At 43.8% G+C, this 26,138-nt stretch overlaps 1 protein-coding gene across 1 annotated transcript in view; it reads left to right on the top strand.

Annotated features, from left to right (window-relative positions):
- TAGAP (T cell activation RhoGTPase activating protein) overlaps window positions 1-26,138 on the top strand; it is a 46,187-nt gene that overhangs the window by 11,694 nt on the left and 8,355 nt on the right. The window contains exons 2-6 of the mRNA XM_077289226.1: window positions 22,216-22,257; window positions 23,835-23,919; window positions 24,006-24,059; window positions 25,445-25,511; window positions 25,789-25,949. Coding sequence (XP_077145341.1) covers window positions 22,216-22,257; window positions 23,835-23,919; window positions 24,006-24,059; window positions 25,445-25,511; window positions 25,789-25,949 — 409 coding nt within the window. The remainder of the gene's footprint in view (window positions 1-22,215; window positions 22,258-23,834; window positions 23,920-24,005; window positions 24,060-25,444; window positions 25,512-25,788; window positions 25,950-26,138) is intronic.

The following is a 26,138-nucleotide window of genomic DNA, read 5'->3' on the forward strand; positions in this document are numbered from 1 at the left end:
AAGAATAGAGGTACAGAGAGTAACATCAAGTGCATGTATACTAATGCCAGAAGCCTCGCCAACAAAATGGATGACTTAGAACTAATGTTGTTGGAGCATAATTATGACATGGTGGGGATATCTGAGACGTGGCTGGATGAGAGCCATGACTGGGCTGTTAACTTGCAGGGCTATAGCCTTTTCAGAAATGACCGTACAGATAAGCGAGGGGGTGGGGTGTGTCTGTATGTAAAATCGACCTTAAAACCCATCCTGCGTGATAATATAGGTGAATCTAATGAAAATGTAGAGTCTCTGTGGGTGGAGATAAGGGGAGGGGGAAAAAATAATAAATTACTGATAGGGGTTTGTTATAAATCTCCAAAACTAATGGAAGCAATGGAGAATATCCTCGTAAAGCAAATAGATGAAGCTGCGACTCAAGGAGAAGTCATTATTATGGGGGACTTCAACTACCCTGAAATAGATTGGGGAACAGAAACCTGCAGTTCCAGCAAAGGTAATCGGTTTTTGACAACTATGAGAGACAATTACCTTTCACAACTGGTTCAGGACCCAACAAGGAGGGGGGCACTGCTAGACCTAATATTAACCAACAGGCCAGACCGCATATCAAATATAAGGGTTGGGGGTCACTTGGGGAATAGTGATCACAAAATAATAAGTTTTCATGTAACCTTTAACCCCTTCATGACCCAGCCTATTTTGGCCTTAATGACCTTGCCGTTTTTTGCAATTCTGACCAGTGTCCCTTTATGAGGTAATAACTCAGGAACGCTTCAACGGATCCTAGCGATTCTGAGATTGTTTTTTCGTGACATATTGGGCTTCATGTTAGTGGTAAATTTAGGTCGATAATTTCTGAGTTTATTTGTGAAAAAAATGGAAATTTGGCGAAAATTTTGAAAATTTCGCAATTTTCACATTTTGAATTTTTATTCTGTTAAACCAGAGAGTTATGTGACACAAAATAGTTAATAAATAACATTTCCCACATGTCTACTTTACATCAGCACAATTTTGGAAACAAATTTTTTTTTTGCTAGGAAGTTATAAGGGTTAAAATTTGACCAGTGATTTCTCATTTTTACAACAAAATTTACAAAACCATTTTTTTTAGGGACCACCTCACATTTGAAGTCAGTTTGAGGGTTCTATATGGCTGAAAATACCACAAAGTGACACCATTCTAAAAACTGCACCCCTCAAGGTGCTCAAAACCACATTCAAGAAGTTTATTAACCCTTCAGGTGTTTCACAGCAGCAGAAGCAACATGGAAGGAAAAAATGAACATTTAACTTTTTAGTCACAAAAATGATCTTTTAGCAACAATTTTTTTATTTTCCCAAGGGTAAAAGGAAAAACTGGACCACGAACGATGTTGTCCAATTTGTCCTGAGTACGCTGATACCTCATATGTGGGGGTAAACCACTGTTTGGGCATACGGCAGGGCTTGGAAGGAAAGGAGCGCCATTTGACTTTTTGAATGAAAAATTGGCTCCAATCTTTAGCGGACACCATGTCGCGTTTGGAGAGCCCCCGTGTGCCTAAACATTGGAGCTCCCCCACAAGTGACCCCATTTTGGAAACTAGACCCCCCAAGGAACTTATCTAGAAGCATAGTGAGCACTTTAAACCCCCAGGTGCTTCACAAATTGATCCGTAAAAATTAAACAGTACTTTTTTTTCACAAAAAAATTATTTTAGCCTCAATTTTTTCATTTTCACATGGGCAACAGGATAAAATGGATCCTAAAATTTGTTGGACAATTTCTCCTGAGTACACTGATACCTCACATGTGGGGGTAAACCACTGTTTGGGCACATGGTAAGGCTCGGAAGGGAAGGAGCGCCATTTGACTTTTTGAATGAAAAATGATCTCCATCGCTAGCAGAGACCATGTCACGTTTGGAGAGCCCCCGTGTGCCTAAACATTGGAGCGCTCCCACAAGTGACCCCATTTTGGAAAGTAGACCCCCCAAGGAACTTATCTAGAAGCATAGTGAGCACTTTAAACTCTCAGGTGCTTCACAAATTGATCCGTAAAAATTAAAAAGTACTTTTTTTTCACACAAAATTTCTTTTAGCCTCAATTTTTTCATTTTCACATGGGCAACAGGATAAAATGGATCCTAAAATTTGTTGGGCAATTTCTGCTGAGTATGTTGATACCTCATATGTGGGGGTAAACCACTGTTTGGGTGCACGGCAAGGCTCGGAAGGGGAGGCGTGCCTTTTGACTTTTTGAATGGAAAATTAGCTCCAATCGTTAGCGAACACCATGTCGCGTTTGGAGAGCCCCTGTGTGCCTAAACATTGGAGCTCCCCTACACGTGACCCCATTTTGGAAACTAGACCCCCCAAGGAACTTATCTAGATGCATAGTGAGCACTTATAACCCCCAGGTGCTTCACAGAAGTTTATAACGCAGAGCCGTGAAAATAAAAAAAAAATTTTTCTTTCCTCAAAAATGAGTTTTAGCCCAGGATTTTTTAATTTTCCAAGGGTAATAGGAGAAATTGGACCCCAAATGTTGTTGTCCAGTTTGTCCTGAGTACGATGATACCCCATATGTGGGGGTAAACCACTGTTTGGGCACACGGCAGGGCTCGGAAGGGAAGGCACGCCATTTGGCTTTTTGAATGGAAAATTAGCTCCAATCATTAGCGGACACCATGTCACGTTTGGAGAGCCCCTGTGTGCCTAAACATTGGAGCTCCCTAACAAGTGACCCCATTTTGGAAACTAGACCTCCCAAGGAACTAATCTAGATGTGTGGTGAGCACTTTGAACCCCCAAGTGCTTCGCAGAAGTTTATAACGCAGAGCCGTGAAAATAATAAATGTGTTTCCTTTCCTCAAAAATATTTTTTTAGCCCAGAATTTTTTATTTTTGCAAGGGTAACAGGAGAAATTGGACCCCAAAAGTTGTTGTCCAGTTTCTCCTGAGTACGGTGATACCCCATATGTGGGGCTAAACCACTGTTTGGGCACATGCCGGGGCTCGGAAGGGAAGTAGTGACGTTTTGGAATGCAGACTTTGATGGAATGCTCTGCGGACGTCACGTTGCATTTGCAGAGCCCCTGATGTGCCTAAACAGTAGGAACTCCCCACAAGTGACTCCATTTTGGAAACTAGACCCCCCAAGGAACTTATCTAGATGTGTGGTGAGCACTTTGAACCCCCAAGTGCTTCACAGAAGTTTATAACGCAGAGCCGTGAAAATAATAAATGTGTTTCCTTTCCTCAAAAATATTTTTTTAGCCCAGAATTTTTTATTTTCACAAGGGTAACAGGAGAAATTGGGCCCCAATGTTTGTTGCCCAGTTTGTTGTGAGTACAGTGATACCCCATATGTGGGGGTAAACCACTGTTTGGGCGCACGTCAGGGCTCGGAAGGGAAGTAGTGACATTTGAAATGCAGACTTTGATGGAATGGTCTGCGGGCGTCACGTTGCATTTGCAGAGCCCCTGATGTGCCTAAACAGTAGAAACACCCCACAAGTGACCCCATTTTGGAAACTAGACCCCCCAAGGAACTTATCTAGATGTGTGATGAGCACGTTCAACCTCCAAGTGCTTCACAGAAGTTTACAACGCAGAGCCGTGAAAATAAAAAATAATTCTTCTTTCCTCAAAAATTATGTCTTAGCAAGTAATTTTTTATTTTTGCAAGGGTAACAGGAGAAATTGGACCCCAAGAGTTGTTGCCCAGTTTGTCCTGAGTACGCTGGTACCCCAAATGTGGGGGTAAACCACTGTTTGGGCACACGTCGGGGCTTGGAAGGGAGGGAGCACCATTTGACTTTTTGAATGCAAGATTGGCTGGAATCAATGGTGGCGCCATGTTGCGTTTGGAGACCCCTGATGTGCCTAAAACAGTGGAAACCCCTCAATTCTAACTTCAACACTAACCCCAACACACCCCTAACCCTAATCCCAACTGTAGCCATAACCCTAATCCCAACCCTAACCCCAACACACCCCTAACCACAACCCTAACCCCAACACACCCGTAACCCTAATTCCAACCCTAGCCCTAATTCCAACCCTAACCCTAAGGGTATGTGCCCACGTAGCGGATTCGTGTGAGATTTTTCCGCACGACTTTTGAAAAATCTGCAAGTAAAAGGCACTGCGTTTTACCTGCGGATTTACAGCAGATTTCCAGTGTTTTTTTGTGCGGATTTCACCTGCGGATTCCTATTGAGGAACAGGTGTAAAACGCTGCGGAATCCGCACAAAGAATTGACATGCTGTGGAAAATACAACGCAGCGTTTCTGCACGGAATTTTCCGCACCATGGGCACAGCGGATTTGGTTTTCCATAGGTGTACACGGTACTGTAAACCTGATGGAAAACTGCTACGAATTCGCAGCGGCCAATCCGCTGCGGATCCGCGGCCGATCCGCCGCGGATCCGCCGCCGATCCGCCGCGGATCCGCCGCCGATCCGCCGCGGATCCGCGGCCGATCCGCTGCGGATCCGCTGCCAAATCCGCACATGCCATAACCCTAACCCTACCCGTAACCCTAACCCTAGTTCTAACCCTAACCCTAGTTCTAACCCTAACCACAGTGGGAAAAAAAATAAAAATATTTTCTTTATTTTATTATTGTCCCTATCTATGGGGGTGATAAAGGGGGGGGTTTATTTATTATTTTTTTTATTTTGATCGCTGTGGTAGAACCTACCACAGCGATCAAAATGTACCTGTAAGGAATCTGCCGGCCGGCGGGCGTACTGAGCATGCGCCCGCCATTTTGGAAGATGGCGGCGCCCAGCGAGGAGACGGCCGGACACCGGGAGGATCGGTAAGTATGAAGGGGTGGTGGGGGGGTGGATCTGAGCACAGGGGGGGGTGATCGGAGGACGGGGGGAGCGGACAGCAGGACGGGGGAGCGGGCAGGAGCACGGGGCAGCGGAGCACAGGACGGAGGGGACCGGACCCCATAACGGAGCGGTGGGGGGGCGATCGGTGGGGTGGGGGGTGGTCACTTCAGGTTTTCCAGCCATGGCCGATGATATTGCAGCATCGGCCATGGCTGGATTGTAATATTTCACCTGTTTTTTAGGTGAAATATTACAAATCGCTCTGATTGGCAGTTTCACTTTCAACAGCCAATCAGAGCGATCGTAGCCACGGGGGGGTGAAGCCACCCCCCCTGGGCTGAAGTACCACTCCCCCTCTCCCTGCAGATCGGGTAAAATAGGAGTTAACCCCTTCACCCGATCTGCAGGGACGCGATCATTCCATGACGCCACATAGGCGTCATGGGTCGGATTGGCACGGGTTTTCATGACGCCTATGTGGCGTCATGGGTCGGGAAGGGGTTAATAAGATGGGTAGTAGGGGGGTGACAAGGACACTAAACTTCAGGAGGGCAAATTTCCAACGGATGAGAGAGGATCTTGGTGCAATTAACTGGGACGATATCCTGAGACACAAAAATACACAAAGAAAATGGGAGACATTTATTAGCATCCTGGATAGGACCTGTGCACAGTATATACCGTATGGGAATAAACATACTAGAAATAGGAGGAAACCAATATGGCTAAATAGAGCTGTAAGGGGCGCAATAAGGGACAAAAAGAAAGCATTTAGAGAATTAAAGGAAGTAGGTAGTGAGGAGGCATTAAATAAATACAGAAAATTAAATACATTCTGTAAAAACCAAATCAAGGCAGCAAAGATTGAGACAGAGAGACTCATTGCCAGAGAGAGTAAAAATAATCCCAAAATATTCTTTAACTATATAAATAGTAAGAAACTAAAAAATGACAGTGTTGGCCCCCTTAAAAATAGTCTGGGTGAAATGGTGGATGAGGATGAGGAAAAAGCCAATATGCTAAATGACTTTTTTTCATCAGTATTTACAAAAGAAAATCCCATGGCAGCCAATATGACTAGTGATAATAATTCCCCATTAAATGTCACCTGCTTAACCCAGCAGGAAGTACAGCGGCGTCTAAAAATAACTAAAATTGACAAATCTCCGGGCCCGGATGGGATACACCCCCGAGTACTGCAGGAACTAAGTACAGTCATTGATAGACCATTATTTTTAATCTTTAAAGACTCCATAATAACAGGGTCTGTACCACAGAACTGGCGTATAGCAAATGTGGTGCCAATATTCAAAAAAGGGGCAAAAACTGAACTCGGTAATTATAGGCCAGTAAGTTTAACCTCTACTGTGGGTAAAATCCTGGAGGGCATTCTAAGGGATACTATACTGGAGTATCTGAAGAGGAATAACCTTATGACCCAGTATCAGCACGGGTTTACTAGGGACCGTTCATGTCAGACTAATTTGATCAGCTTCTATGAAGAGGTAAGTTCCGGACTGGACCAAGGGAACCCAGTGGACGTAGTATATATGGACTTTTCCAAAGCTTTTGATACGGTGCCACACAAAAGGTTGTTACATAAAATGAGAGTAATGGGGATAGGGGAAAATATGTGTAAGTGGGTTGAGAGCTGGCTCAGGGATAGGAAACAAAGGGTGGTTATTAATGGAGCACACTCGGACTGGGTCACGGTTAGCAGTGGGGTACCACAGGGGTCAGTATTGGGCCCTCTTCTTTTTAACATATTTATTAATGACCTTGTAGGGGGCATTCAGAGTAGAATTTCAATATTTGCAGATGACACTAAACTCTGCAGGGTAATCAATACAGGGGAGGACAATTTTATATTACAGGATGATTTATGTAAACTAGAAGCTTGGGCTGATAAATGGCAAATGAGCTTTAATGGGGATAAATGTAAGGTCATGCACTTGGGTAGAAGTAATAAGATGTATAACTATGTGCTTAATTCTAAAACTCTGGGCAAAACCGTCAATGAAAAAGACCTGGGTGTATGGGTGGATGACAAACTCATATTCAGTGGCCAGTGTCAGGCAGCTGCTACAAAGGCAAATAAAATAATGGGATGTATTAAAAGAGGCATAGATGCTCATGAGGAGAACATAATTTTACCTCTATACAAGTCACTAGTTCAACCACACTTAGAATACTGTGCACAGTTCTGGTCTCCGGTGTATAAGAAAGACATAGCTGAACTGGAGCGGGTGCAGAGAAGAGCGACCAAGGTTATTAGAGGACTGAGGGGTCTGCAATACCAAGATAGGTTATTACACTTGGGGCTATTTAGTTTGGAAAAACGAAGACTAAGGGGTGATCTTATGTTAATGTATAAATATATGAGGGGACAGTACAAAGACCTTTCTGATGATCTTTTTAATCATAGACCTGAGACAGGGACAAGGGGGTATCCTCTACGTCTGGAGGAAAGAAGGTTTAAGCATAATAACAGACGCGGATTCTTTACTGTAAGAGCAGTGAGACTATGGAACTCTCTGCCGTATGATGTTGTAATGAGTGAGTCATTAATTAAATTTAAGAGGGGACTGGATACCTTTCTGGAAAAGTATAATGTTACAGGGTATATACACTAGATTCCTTGATAAGGCGTTGATCCAGGGAACTAGTCTGATTGCCGTATGTGGAGTCGGGAAGGAATTTTTTTCCCCATGGTGGAGTTACCCTTTGCCACATGGGTTTTTTTTGCCTTCCCCTGGATCAACATGATAGGCTACGTTCACATTTGCGGTCCTCGCCGCAGCGTCGGGTGCCGCAGCGGCGCCGCATGCGTCATGCGCCCCTATATTTAACATGGGGGCGCATGGACATGCGGCGTACTTGCGTTTTGCGCCGCATGCGTCGCTGCGGCGCCCGCGTCCAGGCGCAGAGGACGCAGCAAGTTGCATTTTTGCTGCGTCCAAATTCAATGAAAAAAACGACGCATGCGGCGCAAAACGCAGCGTTGTGCATGCGTTTTGCTGCGTTTTTATTTGCGTTGTGCGTTGCGGCGCCGACGCTGCGGCGCACAACGCAAATGTGAACGTAGCCTTAGGGCATGTTAGGTTAGGCTATGGGTTGAACTAGATGGACTTACAGTCTTCCTTCAACCTTAATAACTATGTAACTATGTATGTAACTATGGATGTCTTCTTTCTTTAAAGCGGTCACTGTTAATAAGGCTTGGGTGCAGGGTCCACCGATGACAGTAGGTAGACAGAATTACCTTCATGCTTATTATGAGGTGATTGGAGGATGAGGGTTGATGACTGAATGACAGCATTTTGTCATTGATGAGCAGCAGGGTTTGGTCTCGCTCTTGGAACAGAATGTAGGTAGTCATCTAGCAGGGAATGCTGTAGCACGTAATCTGAAGTGCGTCGCAAGATATCATAATGGCGAAGTTTGACTGTAGCATGCTGCTTCTTCTAAAGCCTGTGCCTCGGCTTTTGCTGCTGCGGCTTCCTTGTACACAGTGAGTTTTGCAAGAACTGCTTCTAGATGTGCTATTTCCATCTTTAATTTCAACTCCTTTTCAGCGAAGGCAGCTATCACTTTGGGGACTTCTACCTTCGTAATGGGAAGGATGTGGTGCTACTTGCAGACTTCCTAGACGCTGTTGTTCTTACTTGGGAGCGTGTTGCCTATTCTTCATAACCTCTATCTAACACGGTTTGCGTCTTGACTGCTCTCTGATAGAAGCCAGTGTCTGTGCTTCAACCTTATTCTATAGCAGTTGTTTTACTGTTCTCACGCCATCACTCTGTTCATGGAGAATGAGTTGACAGACAGGTAAACTTTTCCCATCGATGCACTGAGATAGACGCAGGAGGTCCTTTACAACTTTTATTGATAGGATCAGTGTAAAACAACAATAAAAATGAAAGTACTCAGTACAAAGCATACAACATATCTGAGGTCAATAACATTACGTATGGTACAGGACACACACACAACGTAATTACATAACATGGCGAATGACAGAGATAACTATTCAGGCAGAAGAGACTGTTCAATAAGACATAATGAAGAACAGAGCAGCTGCAACAGACAATATGGTGAGCACTAACAAGGGAACATAACACCTCTCCGACTGTGCTATGTTGAGGTAATGGAACACCCGCCAGGGCCGTGGGGTACTCGGTACTGGGCCCGATACTTAAAGGGATGTGTCACGGTGGCGGCAACCCAGTCTGTGGCCCTGGGTGCCCATGTTAAAGGGATGGTCTTTAAAGGGGTTTGTTGAATAGTAAAAGTTTGTGACGCCACCTGTGGTATTCGGTCAGGGGTGACCAACGCTGCTTAAAGGGGTCCACTGGGGTAAAGTTATGGCAGCAGAGATGGTATGGCTTCCCACAGGTGAAGTTGGGTGCCCATGGTTCCGGGTGTAATAGATGAAGATGGTGATAGGTGGTGTAGGTAGTAATAATAATAATAATCTTTATTTTTATATAGCGCTAACATATTCCGCAGCGCTTTACAGTTTGCCCCCATTGTCATCGCTGTCCCTGATGGGGCTCACAATCTAGAATAAATGGAGGACACAGGGTTGCAGTCTCTTTACCTCTTTACTTGGTTGGCAGCCACAGTCTAGGGTACTGGATCACGGATGCTGGTGTGGTCCGGCCGACTTGGAAGCGAATTGGGAATCCCTCTAACCAGGTGGGGTTGGTAGCCTTCCTTCTAGTGCTGTGGTGTTGTAGTCCCTTGCTGCCTTAGGCCTCACACAAGGTCCTCACATTTTCTCTCTGTCCCCCTTGTTGGTAAGACACTACCTGTACGACAGGTAGCTCGAGCCTTTTTTACAGGATCTCTATCACGACCCAGGCTCTTTTTGCTACTGTGTCCTCAGGTGTCAATGGTGGACAGGAAACTTGCAATCAGCTGTCCACTGGTTTCAGCCTTGGGGCATGAAGTTACCTCCACAACCACGGTCTTCTGGCTACCGGTATCTGTGCTCAGCATGGAAGAAGCCCAATTGCAGTAATCCTCCCCAGTTGTCACTCGCCTGTTCTTTGCTCTCCTGCACGCTCTCTACAAATCTGTCTGCCTTTCTGTGTTGTCTCTGTCCTTTAGGAGCTGCAGCACTTTCTTGTGGCTGCACGGCCCCTCTGCTTCCTTTCCCTCTGTCTTTCTGACAGGAACAAACTGACTTTCCCTCCAGACCAGAATATATATATAGGGGAGCCACCCACAAGCTGGATCAGAGCTCCCCCTTCTGGCCTGGAGTGTGAACATGTTGTATGCTTGTGGTTACCTGATAAAGAAGATACTCGCTCACTTCCAAGCGTGACATCACTCTCCCCATGAGGAAAGCAATGCCACTGCAACAACCAGGACCCTGGGGTGTTACAGTAAGAAAGCAGAAGGACTGAAAATATAAAGAGAGACAATCATTATGTCAGCTTCCAAGGGGCCAAGATGGCTACTGCAAAAAGGAAGGGAGGAGGCTGGTGAAGGGGCTGAAGGGAAATTACGAAGGCCTAAGGAGCAAAAGTTAGGCTGTACAGGAAACAAATGAGGAAAAAATAAACAGGTCGCAATGAGAAAACATGTCAACACATGGCGCTGTTGGTTAAACTATCACAAGACACTAAATTCAATGATATTACAAAAGGCTTAAGTTAAACTTGTTATATGCATTTCTGTGAAAGTGTAAGGAGGAAGACCGGGCTGCGGGTACCTTTACCGAGCCGGATCCGGAACTGTTGAGGCTGCCTCCCATGTTGCCTGGGGGAAGGAATGAGGGCCCAGACCAACCCCATGACCCGGGTAGGAGCGGCGATATAAAAAAAAAAGTGTGCGCAGTAGCGAGGAGTCTGGCGTGAACAAGCAGTGCTCCTCCTCCTGAGTACCAGCACTGCGACAGGCTGCGGTTGTCATCTCCAGTCACGACCATCAGGGCCGAGAGAGAGAGAGGTGTCATGTGCCCAGAGACTGTGAGTACTGCACTCATGCGCATGAGAGAAGGCCGAGTACCGGACACTCGTTTGTGGCCTTCCTTGCCATTTGCTGGATGCCAGCCCACAAAATACCCTGAGAGTGCTGCGGACTGGTTTGCTTCGACCGCACAAGTTCATGGACTTGGGGCTCAGTGGAAGGTATCGGAGACCAAGCGCTGCCGCCAAAAGATGGATCATTGTTTAAAGAACCCCCCCTGTGGACATCTTTCCGGCCGCTGCCGGTGCTACAATCCTTGCAGGATCATCTGTGGTGGAGGAGCATAAAGGACACGATAAGTTTAATAATTGGACTGCCATTATTTTCCACTTGTTGGTTATTCTATCTGTTCTTTAAACATTTATCTCCCTGCGAGGAGTTTACACCTTGTTTCATTAAACTGTTATGTGGTGCCCCAGGGTCCTGGTCGTCACAGTGTCATTGCTTGTGGAGCGCCCCCAGACGCAGGGCCGCGGGGTACTCGGTACCGGGCCTCTGTTGTGACTGCCGCTCTTGGGCTCCCTCCGGTGGTTGTAAGTAGTACTTTTGTGAATTCTGCTCTTGGGCTCCCTCCTGTGGTTTTGAGTGGTATAGCTGCTTCTTGGATTTAGCATGAGCAGCTGCTTCCACTGATCGTCTTTCTGGCTCGGCTATTTTAGTCTGGCCTTATTCCTCAATCAATGCCAGTTGTCAATTGTTCCTGCTTGGAGCCACTGCTCTTTTGGATTTCCCTGACACTCTGTCCAGTCCAGCAAAGATAAGTCCTTGTTTGTCCTTTTGCAGTCTACTTGTTGTGGACTTGATTGTTCAGCACATTCTATGTTTTGCTCATTTGTCCAGCTTATCAGTATGGATCTATTCAGCTAAGCTGGAAGCTCTGGGCTGCAGATTTTGCCCTCCACACCTTTAGTCAGGTGTGGAGATTTTTGCATATCTCTGCGATGGACTTTTTCTAGTTTTTATTACTGACCGCACAGTGTACTTTCCTTACTATCTATTTAGCTAGAAGTGGCCTCCTTTGCTAAATCTTGTTTCATACTACGTATGTTATTTCCCTCTCCTCTCACAGTCAATATTTGTGGGGGGCTGTCCTATCCTTTGGGGATTTTCTCTGAGGCAAGATAGCTTTCCTGTTTCTACCTTTAGGGGTAGCTAGTTCTCCGGCTGTGACGAGGTGTCCAGGGAGTGACAGGAACATCCCACGGCTACTGCTAGTGTTGTGCTAAGATCAGGAACTGCGGTCTGTATAGTTACCACCTGCTCAGAGCTAGTCGCACGTCACTCCTAAATTACCAGTCCATAACAGCCTCTCTGTCTCAGTTCTGGGGTTGTCACGGTGGCTAGACCCGGTCCGTGACCCTGCTAAGGGGCGTCCAATGAAAGATGTGATGATGATGCGTGGTGCAGGTCGCGATGAATAACGAGGACACAGGGTTGCAGTCTCTTTACCTCTTTACTGAAGGCTTCAGGATCCTCAATCCAGAGTACTGCTAACAGGGCTGACTGAGACCGGCCGGTCCGAAGGCACATCCAGAGTTTCCTTTGCAGGTGGAAATCAGTGCCTACCTTCTAGCGCCTGTATGTTGTAGTACCTCCCTGCTGAGCACCACGGGATAGTCCTCACAACTGTTGTGTCTGTTTCTGATGTTCTTCTCTCACAACTCGTATCTATTCTGATGTTCTTTTCCGTCCCCCAGATGATATGGATAGGACGCACCCGTATGACAGGTAGGCCTGGAGTTCTTCCAGGACCCTAGCGTCGCCCCTCTCCCACAATTGCCCCCTATGTCTGATTAGGTGATTTAGGTGAGATAGCCAACCTAAAATTAACTGTCCTGCCGCTGTTTGAAGTATTGCTTGGAGCCTAATACTTCCTCGGCGTTCCAGCCACTGGCTACGCGCCTCAGTAGGATGTTGCCTCGATCTTACGGCACGACTCCTACTGGCTTTATCTCCTTTTTGCTGCAATCTTGTTTCTCACTTCTCCACAGTAAACCTCGCTTCTTTTCCTTTCGTAGGATGCCGCCGCAACGGGTGCAGGCGCGGCTCCGTAATGTTCTGTTCTGTTCGCTAGGCCACTGTCAGGATCCCACCGGTGACAGAGACCCCCCTGAATCTTCCCCTGCAACACCCCCTGCCACAGGTTGTTGCCTGGTTCCAACCCAGTCAGCTTCTGACTAACTTCCTATCCAGCCCCCAGTTTTACCAGATTGTGACTCCCCATCACTCCCCTTAGTGGCGGAGCAACAGTACTGCAACGACCAGGACTCTGGGGCGCTGCACTTGCCTCACGGGGAGAGTGATGTTACGCTTGGAAGCGATGAAGGATATCTCTTTATCAGATAATCACAATGCACATAACATATTCACTCTCCAGGCCACAAGGGGGAGCTTTTGATCCGATTCCTAGGTGACTCCCCTATATATATTGTGGTTTGGAGGGAAAGTCAGTCAGAAAGAGCCAGGAAGCAGACTGGAGCAGTCTGAGGCAGGAAGAGTGTATGAGGAGCCGTGCAGCCACGGGAAAGTGCTGCAGCTCCTGGACAGAGATAATACTGAAAGAAGAACAGATTGTAGCGAGCGTGCAGGAGAGCAAAGCACAGGAGAGTGATATCAGGGGAGACCAGCTGCAAATGGGCTCCCTCCCTCTGAAGCGCAGATAACCGGTAGCCGGAACACTGAGGTTGTAAGGGACTCTACGACTTACAGCAGAGATCGGCAGGACAGCTGAACTGCAAGTTACCTGTCCGCCACACACACCTGAAGACACAGTAACACATAGAGCCCGGGGCGTGATAGAGTCCCTATAAAAAGGCTCGAGTTACCTGTCATACAGGTATTGTCCTATCCTATATGGGGGACAGAGAAGAAATGTGAGGACCTTATCTGAAGTCACAGGCAGTAATAGACTACAACACCACCGTGCTAGAGGAAGGCTTTTAACTCCACCTGGTAAAGGGGACTCTGGATTCGCTTCCAAGCCGGTCGGACTCTGCCTGCCCTGTGATCTGGTACCCTGGACTGCGGTTGCCTGAACCCTACAGTAAACCAGGTAAAGAGACTGCAAACCTGTGTCCTCGTTCTTTACTGCACTGTTTACCATCCTCATCTATACACCGGGAGCCCTGGGGCTATACTTCACCTGTGGGAAGTTATACCATCTAGCTGCCATAACATCACCTCAGTGGACCCCTCTAAGCAGCGTCGGTCCCCACTGACCAAATACCACAGGTGGCATCATGAACATAAACTTTATTCACCAAATCCCTTTAAAGACTTTCCCTTTTTACATGGGCGCCCAGGGCCACGGACTGGGTCGCCGTCACCGTGACATCCCCCTGTGAACACCGGACCCGGTGCCGAGTACCCCACGGCCCTGGTGGGCGAGTCATCTTAATTTGTTAACCCTTGCTCTGCCCCCTGTCTGTCATGGCATCCTGCAACCTGCTTACAAAGGCATGATACATGCCACAAAAAAACACTAAGGTGTGTCAAAAAATATAATGGAAGTATTGTAAATTATTGTAGAACTTTAGAAAACTGACATGGACTGCACATGCAAAACTCATACAATGATCTAATGTTGCTAGGTAAAATTGTACAAAACTAAATATGAGGTTCTTAGTTTAACATTCTGTTCAAACTGTATGAAGCCCACTGCCCTCAGTTGGTCCCTAACCTAAAAGGTGCGGCACAGTGTGCCATCCACCATCACAGCTACAGTGCACCAGCAGGGTGAGCGACCTGGTGCCTCACAGCACCCATGCTGCAAGAGTCAACATGACTCCAGGCCACAGCACCCCACAGGCAAAACACCACAGCAACAACAGTCCCCACACAGCACCAACACCAGATGAATAGATCAGACTGTGAACTGAGAGCAAAAATAGGCAGAACCCCTCTTGCAGTATCCTGCTAATTGAAAAACACCTGGGTCAAATGGGAGGAACGCTGGCCCAAGTAAAACAAAAAAAAGATGGGACAGTAGTGCTAAATGCCAGAACTGTAGGAAAAATCAGACTGTATGAAGCCTACTGCCACAACCATTGTAAATATGAAAAGTAAAGAGACAATTCTAATGAAAGTGGTAAGTGGTAGTAATTACTTAAGTGAGCAGTCAGAAGGACGTGCTTACCACAAGTGAAATGAAAACATGGGTCTGTCAATGATATATCATACGGCAAGGAAAGAGACCTCTGCATGTAGCCAATTATCGTAAGCACAACAGTGAAACATGTTCTCGAACATCAGCCAACTATTACCCACAGCAAGGGAAGGAAAACCTGTGGTCAAACCCTTGGTCATAGATCATGCTCATTTTTTTCCTCTAGAAATTTTCAAGTACCTAATTGTAAGGGCGATACATTTTCTAAATGCTATTTATAAAAAATGTTTATAACCTTAGGATACAGGATTAGTTGTAAATCAGCAGAAAGGAATAGTGATAATAAAACATTCTCATGAAACTGATCAGATCATGCTTGTTAACCCCTTTCCGACATTGGGCGTAATAGTACACCAATGTCGGAATCCCCCTTTCCGGGCATATGACAGCTGATATATACAGCTGACATGTGCCCACAACAACCGTGGGTGGAATCGCAATACACCCGCAGCAGTTAACTAGTTAAATGCCGCTATCAATTTCTGATAGCAGCATTTAACTCGTGCTTCCGGCAAATCCCGCCCATCGGTGACCCCATCACGTGATCGTGGGTCACCGATGGGTTGGCATGACAACCAGAGGTCTCCAGCAGACCTCTATGGTTGTCAATGCCGGATTGCTATGTGTCCCGCCTGGTGGTCGGCACTCATAGCAAGTGAGCATTTCTGCTACATACAGGCGCTCTGTCATCTCCTGTATGTAGCTGAGCCAATCGGATTATGGCAGCTTTAGTCTCCCATGGAGACTATTGAAGCATGCCAAAAGTAAAAAGAACGTTCTAAAAATAAAAATAATGCAGATAAAAGTTCAAATCACCCCCCTTTCACCCCATTCAAAATAAAGCAATAGAAAAAGTCAAACATACACATATTTGGTATCGCCACATTCAGAATCTCCCGATCTATCAATATAAAAAAGATATAACCCAATCATTAAATGACGTAACGAGAAAAAAAGTCAAATCACCAGAATTACATTATTTGTGGTTGCCACAACATTGCACTAAAATGCAATGATGGGCGACCAAAAGAACTTATCTGCACCAAAATGGTATAGTTAAAAACAGCTTGGCGCGCAAAAAATAAGCCCTCACCCAACCCGAGATTACGAAAAATGGAGACGCTACGGGTATCGGAAAATGATGCTTTTTTTTTCCCTTTTAACAAACTTTGGAATTTTTTTTCACCACTTAAATAAAAAAGAACCTATGCATGTTTCATGTCTGTAATGACTCGTCATGACCTGGAGAATCATAATGGCAGGTCAGTTTTAGTATTTAGTGAACATGGTTAAAAAAAAAACAACAACCGTGGGATTGCACTTTTTTGCAATTTCACCGCACTTGAATTTTTTTTCCTGTTTTCCAGTACACAATATGTTAAAACCAATGGTGTTGTTCAAAAGTGCAACTCGTCCCGCAAAAAAACAAGCCCTCACATGACCATTTTGACCAAAAAATAAAGTTATGGCTCTGGGAATAAGGGGAGCAAAAAACAAAAATAACGCAGGTAAATCCGTAAGTGTTCACTGAACCGTGCGGACTCACCACATTCAATAATTTCTATGAGTGAAATTTCTCTTGCAGAGACGCATGTCCATCTCTGCGGGTGAGCCGTGGGCGTCTGTGGACATATAGTGGGCATGAGATTTCTTGAAATCCCATCCACTATGCTGTAACAGCTGGCCACTGCGGATTTGATGCTTCATAAGTACGCAGCATCAACCCCACAGCAATTACTGATCTTGTGCAAATACCCTTATAAAAGGAAAATTGATCAATAGACAGTTGCAATAGTACAGATGAGAATGAATAAGAGTGACAATGAGAGTTTTTGAAGTTTTAAAGGTGAGAAAAGGTTAAATTCTGGAGATGTTTTTAAGATTCAGGTGACATGAGTGAGTAAGTGATTGGATATAGGGAATACAGGAAAGTTCTGTGCCAAATATGACCCCAAGACAGTGAGTGTGCTGCTTTGGAGTTATGAACCACTCAAGGCAATTGCAATACCTTGTATAGGTAGTTTGGGAGGATAGATGGCAGAAGCACAAGTATTTCAGTTTTCAAGAGATTCAATTTCAGATAGAGGGAGGACATGATGATAGAGACAGCGGCCAGACAATCCCTGTTTTCTTGCATCAAGGTAGGGGTAATGACAAGAGAAGAGGTATATAATTAGGTTCCATAAGCATAGAGACGATACTGGAAATCAAAACTGCTGATGGATTGTTAAACAGGGGCTGTATATAGGAAGAAGAGGAGGGGGCCTAGAACTGTAAGGGTATGTGCACACGTTGCGGATTTTGCTGCAGATTTTTCCGCAGCGGATTTGGAAAATCTGCAGTGCAAAACCACTGCGGTTTTCACTGCGGATTTTCCTGCGGTTTCTTCTGCGGATTCCTCTGCACTTTCCTGTTGGTGCAGGTTGAAAACCGCTGCGGAATCCGCAGAAAGAAGTGACATGCTACTTCTTTTTTTCTGCAGCGTTTCCGCGCGGAATTTTCCGCAGCATGTGCACTGCGGTTTTTGTTTTCCATAGGGTAACATTGTACTGTACACCGCATAGAAAACTGCTGCGGATCCGCAGCGTCAAAACCGCTGCGGATCCGCAGCAAAAACCGCAACGTGTGAACATAGCCTTATTATCTGTAAAAAAGCTAGTCGAAAAAAAGGATGGCTTCTACAAATAGATAATGATTCTAAACACACATCAAAATCCACAACAGACTACCTCAAAAGGCACAAGCTGAAGGTTTTACGATGGCCCTCACAGTCCCCTGATCTGAACATCTTTGAAAATCTTTGACTAGATCTCAAAAGAGCAGTGCATACAAGACAACCAAAGAATTTCACAGAACTGGAAGAATAGATGAAAATCACTCACAGAAAAATTGAAAGACTCTTGGCTGGCTACAAAAACGTTTACAAGCTGTGATAGTTTGAAAAGTGAGTGCTACTACGTACTAACCATGCAACCTGCCCAAACTTTTCCATCAGCCTGCTTTCCTGTTTGTAGTTTTTAAATGTAAAAGTGAAAATATATATTTTTTATTTGCCTAAAATACAAAGAAAATGTGTCATCTTTAACTTTAGGTCTTTTAGAGATCATTTCATCTTCAACTTGCTTAACTGTTCACAATAACAGCAATTTTGTCCACTGTAGTGCTGTCAGGATTCCACAGAATTCCCTAGAGCAAGCTGGCGATCACATGCCGGTTTCTCTCAATAGAAGTGCTTTGAAAGAAGCTGGATACATTCAACCAGCAAGAGAATGTGCAAATCCCATTGCATATATGTACAGCTCTGGCAAAAATTAAGAGACCACTGCACAGTTTTATAAAAATCAGCTGCTCTACTTGTCTGACAGCCATTCCATTCCAGTGTCAGTTGAATTCCAACCAGAGTACACCTCATTCTACATAATGTGCTTCTGATTAGGTGATCACCTGAACCAAATCTTATTTAATGAAGGAAAGTATAAAAAACACTGCTCTGGTGTTCACAATCATCTTGCTACAGGACAAGCTGGATGGCAAAACAAGTGCTTGCAGTATTCCAAAAATAATAGGAATGAAAAAATAACTTTAAACCATGCTAAAGGAGTTAAAAAGAAAAGTCTTAAGTGAGGAAAAGAAGCGCTCAATTCTGGCTTTACTAGCAGAGGGACACAGTGAGTGTCGTGCTGCCTCCATCCTTAAAATTTCTAAGACGGCAGTCCATTACAACAAGGTCAAGCAGCAGACATTGGGGACAACAAAGCTACAGGCCGGCAGAGAGCGAAAACGATTCTCCACTAACCAGGATGACCTCATCTTATTCGAATGTAACTCAGCAACTGCAGGATGACATCAAGTGACCTACAAAAGGAATAGCAAATGGCAGCTGGGGTGAAGTGTATGGCAAGAACAGTTCGTAACAGGCTCCTAGAGGCAGAACTCAAGTCATGTAAAGCTAGCAAAAAGACTTTCATCAATGAGAAGCAAAGGAGAGCCAGGCTGAAGTTTGCCAAAGACCATAAGGATTGGACCATAGAGGACTGGAGTAAGGCAATCTTCTCTGATGAGTCTAATTTTCAGCTTTGCCCAACACCTGGTCATCCAATGGTTAGACAGAGACCCGGAGAGGCGTAAAAGCCACAGTGTTTTGCAACCACTGTGAAATTTAGTGGAGGATTGGTGATGATCTGGGAATGCTTCAGCAAGGCTGGAATTGGGCAAGTTAATCTTTTCAAAGGATGTATGTATCTAGCCGAATACAAGATTATCCTGGAAAAACAGTTGATACCTTCTGCTCAGGCAATGTTCCCCAAATCTGAGGACTGTTTTTTTCCAGCAGGACAATGCGCCATGCCACACAGCTAGGTCAACCAAGATGCGGATGAAGGACCATCACATCAAATCCCTGTCATGACCAGTCCAATCCCCAGACCTGAACCCCATTGAAAACCTCTGGAATGTAATCAAGAGGCAGATGGATAGTCACAAGCCATTAAACAAAGAACTGCTTAAATTTTTGTACCCAGAGTGGCATAAGGTCACTCAAAAGCAGTGTGAAAGACTGGTGGAAAGCATGACAAGACGCATGAAAGCTGTGATTAAAAATCATGATTGTTCCACAAAATATTGATTTCTGAACTCTTTCTGAGTTAAAACATTAGTATTGTTGTTTCTAAATGATTATGAACTTGTTTTTTTTTGCATTATTTGAGGTCTGCAATCAATGCATTTTTTTGTTATTTTGACCATTTCTCATTTTCTGAAAATAAATACAAAATGTATTGCTTGAAACTTCGGAAACACGTTGTCAGTAGTTTATAGAATAAAAGAACAATTCACATTTTACTCAAAAATATACCTATAAAGAGAAAAATCAGACAAACTGAAAATTTTGCAGTGGTCTCTTAATTTTTGCCAGAGCTGTTAAACTGAAGGAAAGGCTCAATACAACAATCTATTTTCTGCAGATTTTTACCACACACTTTATGCCGAAAAAAACAATAAGTAAAAAATAATGTCGGAGGTGTGTTTTTTCACTACTTCATTTTTTCCCTCTTTTTTAATTATTATTTTTTTGGAAAATTAATAGCGTGATTGAAAACTACACCTTATCCAACAGAATACAAGCAATCATATGACTATGTGAATATAGTATTAAAAAAATATATAATTCTTGTAAGAAGAGGAGAAAAAAGGAAAATTGGCAAACACAACATTGGTGTAACCTATGCAGTCTGATTTTACCTCCAAATCAGATGGAATTGTTCATTATGATGAGCTGTTAGACTTCACAGGGCCCATATTGTTCTTGCGCAGGGGCCGTCTTTTGTCGGTGCCCATCCCTGCTTGAGTATGGATGCAGTGAAAGGTGTACAGAGCATATGGCTGTTGTACTGCCCCTAGAGAGAAGGGTCAGTTCCTTTTGATACCATATGGTAAGAACTTTTATGGGATTCCCTTCTCAGAGAAATTTTTTTTTAGCAAGGGGCAGGGAATTGGCCAAAGTGTCATGGAATAGTGTCGATGGAGAAACAAAAATTAAAGAATAACCATTGTTTTAATTCCACTCCATAAATCAATAGTACTGATGAAAAAAAGTAATATCTTTTCAGACAAATCAGTTTCTTTCTCCTTCCGGACTGATCGTTCATTCTCAATTCACAGTTGAAATATGTCTTCAGTGAATACAGACTTTCCCATTACTGAGATAGGAGATGGCAGCTGATGCTCCTTAAGTTCTATGGCGAACTTAACTTGTCATTTTCAGGACAAGTTGCAGCAGAATGTCCGTGTCAGCCTCTAGTTTCTCTTTCCTCCATAAAATGTTATCAGTGTAAGGAGGAAGACCGGGTTGGGGGCACCTTTACTGCGCTGGGTCCGCAACTGTCAAGGCTGTATCCCCGGTTGTTCGGGGGAAAGAATAGGGAACCGGACAGACCTTTTCACCAGGAAGCAGGGGGCATGGCAAAAGAGAAAAGCGTGCTGTGCACACAGCATGCTCAGCTTAGCATGCGGCAGCACCGCAACATACCGCTGGTGGCTGCACACTAGCACGCCACTGAGACCAGCATTCGAGGAAGGGCTGTGGGCTCCGTTAAGCTGAGTGCCTCGCGCGGGTTATAGGAACGGGGGCCATGTTCAGAACTGTTCATTGCGGCCCTCTTTGCCGGACAGCACACCGCCGACCTCCCTCGACAATAGACTGTATGCAACCCCCTTGACTTTGGCTGCACAAGTTTATGGACTAATTGGCTCAATGGGTAAAAACTGGAGACCACCTGTTGCCGCCAGAAGATATACCGTGAGCTGTGGAATCTCCTCTGAGGACATTGCATCGGCCGTTGCTGGGACTACAACCCTCATCGGATCATCCGTGGACAAGGAAGACACGAACACGATAAGTTGATTGCGTGGACTGTTATCACACTGTTGTTCTCTATTTCACTATCATTTGCCATTTAACTGTTCATCTCCCTGCAAGGAGTATATTTACTGTTAAATTAAATCATTAACCCTCGCTCTGCGTTTCTCGTGTCACTGCATCCCGCAACCTGCTTACATTAGAACCAACTGCCATCTCCTATCTCTGTATAAGAAATCTGTCTTCACTGAACACAGATTTTACCTCAGAATTGAGAGTGAAAGATCAGTTCAGGAGGAGAAAGAAGCAGATTTCTCGGATAAGATATATTACAAAGTTGCTTATTTTCATGTATGTCGGTCAATAAGAACCGTTTAGCTCTTATGTTATTTGACCTCACCGGGAAAACCCCTTGAAATGATGTTTTGTCATTTGTGATTTTAGCTGTTGATGCTTTTGCTCCCACTACCATTGACGACAATCACTACAGAATTTTTAATCGTTATTATGTTGAATGATAATGAAGACTTTTCATGGCAGGATATAATGCTGTGGGTGTACGCTGGGCTTTGTTTGTGGTAGCTGATCACAGGCCGTGATGTCATGGGTGCTTATACCTGCCTACGGTCATGGTTTCCATTAGTATGATTACCTTTAAGCAGTAGTCCCCTGTTTGAGAGAAGAGGAAACAGGCGTGTTTTGTAAAACAGTGACTTTTGCAGAGCGACCCATGATGATGCTTCTTCCTGTCTCCGTGACTCTTGTGAATTTCCACCTGCCCCCTACACAAAATAGGAAAGCGTGGAGAACACTTCAGTCTTCAGTACATGCCCGACTTCTTGGCGCAGGATGGTCGTGAGCTTTGTCTCTTCTTTCTTACAGTTCCTGTGAAGTGAAGGAACTCTGGCTGGACACACTTGTGTGGTGAGTGGAATATATAATGTATGAAAGTATGGAAAGTGCTGAAGAGGGTAACATATATATATACATTAATATGGCAAAAATGTCCAAATGACAGATTTCCAAGCAGACAAGCGATTATTATTATGATTATTATTAGTGATTATTGTTTATATTGTTGTTTACATATCACCTACATATTGGATGGTGCTGTATGCGTTGACATTAAATTATCCCTAGCTAAGAATAGTCATATTATTAACACCTTATACTTAAATATATCCAATTTCCATATCTCATACTTATCTACGTTAGTTGTTGCTTATACTGAGAAAATACCAGTATCTGCTATGGATTACTATAACTACACGGGACTTGCGGTGTATAACGTTTTCACGCTCAGTGCCCAGAATATATGACTTATATCAGTCTATGCAGCTTCATGTGGACCTGTATATTACAGATACGTGATGATACCTAATTGGAATGATTGTTTCTGTAGTGGTTCTATGTGACTTGTATTACTCTGACTATCGTCTCTGATAAGCAGATGGAACAGAACAAAGCGTGCCCAAACGCGCCAGTTTTTGTTTTGTAGATCTGTTATTCTGATTGTGGTTGTTGTCACCATGGGAGTTGCTTTGCGGTTGAAATAATTCACAACAGCTCTGTTCACCTGCAGCCATTCAAGTGGCACCATGGAGAAAACATGTTTTTTTTTTAGATTATATCAAATAGTGATGAAGGAGAGCAGCACAGCAACAATAAATCCTTCCACGAGGTTAACTAATTAACGTGATAGATGAAGCAGGACTCCAACAGATTCTCAAAAATTAGTGATTGATTCACCCCCACAGTAGCAGGTGTCCGACTTGCAGGAGAATAAATCACTAATTTTTGATGATCTGTTTGAGCTCTGCTTTTGGCAGTTTTTTACATGTATGAGAAAAATGTTCCCAGTTTCATCAGCAATTTTGTTTGTAGTTTTAGCACATTTTCAGCAGAGATTGGTCTGAGTGTCATCAGTTTTTCTCAGATGGAAAAAGAAAAAAAAAGTTTCTCCACCTACTCCTCTCTAAAAGACCCTAAAAACGGACTGCACACAGATGGCATCCAAGTGTTTTTTCACTGACCCATACACTTGCATTGCCGATTTTGATCATGATCAGGCAAGATTTTACGTGGGCCACTCGGACTGATGCAAAAAAATCAGACTTGAATAGCCCAATACTAGTTTGATCTGTAAAAATCACTTTGATGCCTTAGTAAATGCGTTTTTATTTTTTTTTGACAAAACTTTACAAACTGTTATAAGAATCCCGTTTTGCAAAACTGTAGTACCAACTATAACCACCAGGTGGAGAAGATGAGGAATTTTCAAAGAATACATCCTACCATATATTACATGTATAGGAAATATTTACCAAATTATGGGTAGAATAGTGTGTGCTCGTTTCACTTTGCAATTCCCCTTTTTTCATAATTCATGGTAAACATTTAATATTTTGTGATTGTTTTACATATAATGCAAAGGCGCAGGTTAGCGGTCTCCTCTACTGAACAGTCACTGTAACAACTAACCACAGGATTTCTGCTCACAGGCAGATAAGAGAAGTCGGTGGCATTGAGGGTACGGCCGCCCCTGGAGCAGGATTACTAATGAAGGTTCTAACCGGCTGCAATGCTGTGAGTAGACGGCCTCTTTCCATATCTGACATTTGTGTACACACAGACATCATCCTTACATTATCCCTATTTTATTTCCACTGCAGTCTAAGGCTCTTGTTGCCAACAACATGGATTCACGAATTGAAAGTCACACAGAGGTGAGTCATTGACGTATGTTATGTATGTGTTGTGAATGGAGGAAGCAACCATTAATACTTCCTCTTATAAGTAAAAGAGGCGATAACTTCTCATTTATTCATAGAGGTGGGCTAAAAAGCCATAAGACAGCCAAGACTGCAGATTACCGTATATTATCCACTGGAGGGCGAGATTAGGATTATGAATTGTGCACAGGATTGTCCGTTCAGTGCAGGACAAAGCATCTCGGTATCAGTTTCTCCATAAATTACTGGATTAGCCATATTTAGATGTAAGGAATGGATCACTCGCAGGCAAATAACGATCTTCTACCCTATAATAAAATTCCTGACATTAATGGAGTATAAACTCTTCCCACTTTTTAAGATTTCTGCTTGCTATCAAAGGATGGAAACATTTTCTCGTTGCTAAAAATCCTTGTCTAGTTTATTAAAAGAAATAGTTCAGTCTTCGGATGCAAATTTATTAACAGCAAACAGACATCCTGGAAATGGTGAATTGACACCCAATAGATAATGCTTGATAATAATTATCTTAAAATACGCTTCTGATATCCTGCACACTGTAAAAAGAAACTGAAAGCATTCCTCTTGTTTTATGGGAATGAAAGATAGATGCCAAATTATATGTATTATGGGCTGTTTGACCTTACCATAGCTACTGTTAGTATTAGGTCGTCTGTTCTTTTATTACTTTTTAAACTATTTTCCAGTCTTTACTTTAAAAGCCTAAATGAAAGAGAACCTGTGAAATTAAATATTCAGCTCAATCTGCAGGTAGCAGGGTATAAGGCTATGTGCATTAGTTGTGGATTGGTGTGCGGATTTTTCCTCACTGTTTTTGCAAAATCCGCAGGTAAACCGCACTGTGGATTACCCGCGGATTTGCCACAGTTTTTGTGCGAATTCCACCTGCGGTTTTACACCTGCGAATTCCTATTGAGGAGCAGGTGTAAACCGCTGCGGAATCCGCACAAAGAATTGACATGCTGCGGAAAAAACACTGCAGCGTTTCCGCGCGACTTTTTCCGCAGCATGTGCACTGCGGATTTTGTTTTCCATACGTTTACATGGTATTATACAATGCATGGAAAACAGCTGCAGATCCGCAGTGTCAAATCCGCTGCGGATCAGCAGCAAAATCCGCAACGTGTGCACATACCCTAAAGCAGGAGCAGACTGATATGTTGGGATTAGTGGTTGCTCATTTTTTGTCGAGGAGTCCAGTAATTGCTTCTGTCCATTGATTTACATCAATCTATGTATTCACCCTTATACAAGGAAGACTGTCAATCACTGATTAGGATTGTTTTCCTATAAAAAGTTCCTTTAGTTGTCCGAAAAGAATTACTCATATTTTATATTTTCTTCATTCTCTTTCCCAGGCAGATGCCAAGAAATTCCAATTATTGGCAGACATGATGAGTGAGGAGGGCATCTGCCATGTCATTGGTGAGTAATATCAGCCCTTGCAGTATTAACTCATACTGAATATAATTTAACGATTTAGTACAACAATCCAACAACTTCACAATGAACTATACATCTTTAAAAGAAAGTTTATGTGAAATAAGCAGTTAAAGAAAATAATAATGATTGGCACATTATCAGACTAGGTAGAGTATCCAACGGTGGAAAACCATAGAACCAGATTTCTTGGTGTAATAAGTTTAAGCAGAATATTTCTTCTGTGGATTTATTGGTGTCTTTTCTCTCTTGGACTGTCCAGAAAGCAACAAGAAAAGGAAAGCCGTCATCTCCTGGCCCTTCACTTTCAAACGCAGTTCTACACTCTCAGGGTCTTCAAGTCCACCAGAACTGAACACGCCTTTATTTGACCAGCCCTTGTCCATTATCTGTGAAGAGGACAACCTTCCTAAAGCAATCCTTGTAAGTAAGGATTCAAGGGGTTGTATGAAATAGCACGACTCTTGTATGTAAGCTGTGTCTGGTAATGCAATCCTTTACAAACCTCCTGACAAAGTAATTGCTTACTTTAAAAAATGCAAATTTTAAATGTGATGTTTTGGTGAAACACATTTATATATAGGTATTCTCGCAGTTGGCCCATGCTACACC

This window comes from Ranitomeya variabilis, chromosome 2 (genome assembly GCF_051348905.1).
Source record: "Ranitomeya variabilis isolate aRanVar5 chromosome 2, aRanVar5.hap1, whole genome shotgun sequence".
Classification (NCBI taxonomy): Eukaryota; Metazoa; Chordata; class Amphibia; order Anura; family Dendrobatidae; genus Ranitomeya; species Ranitomeya variabilis.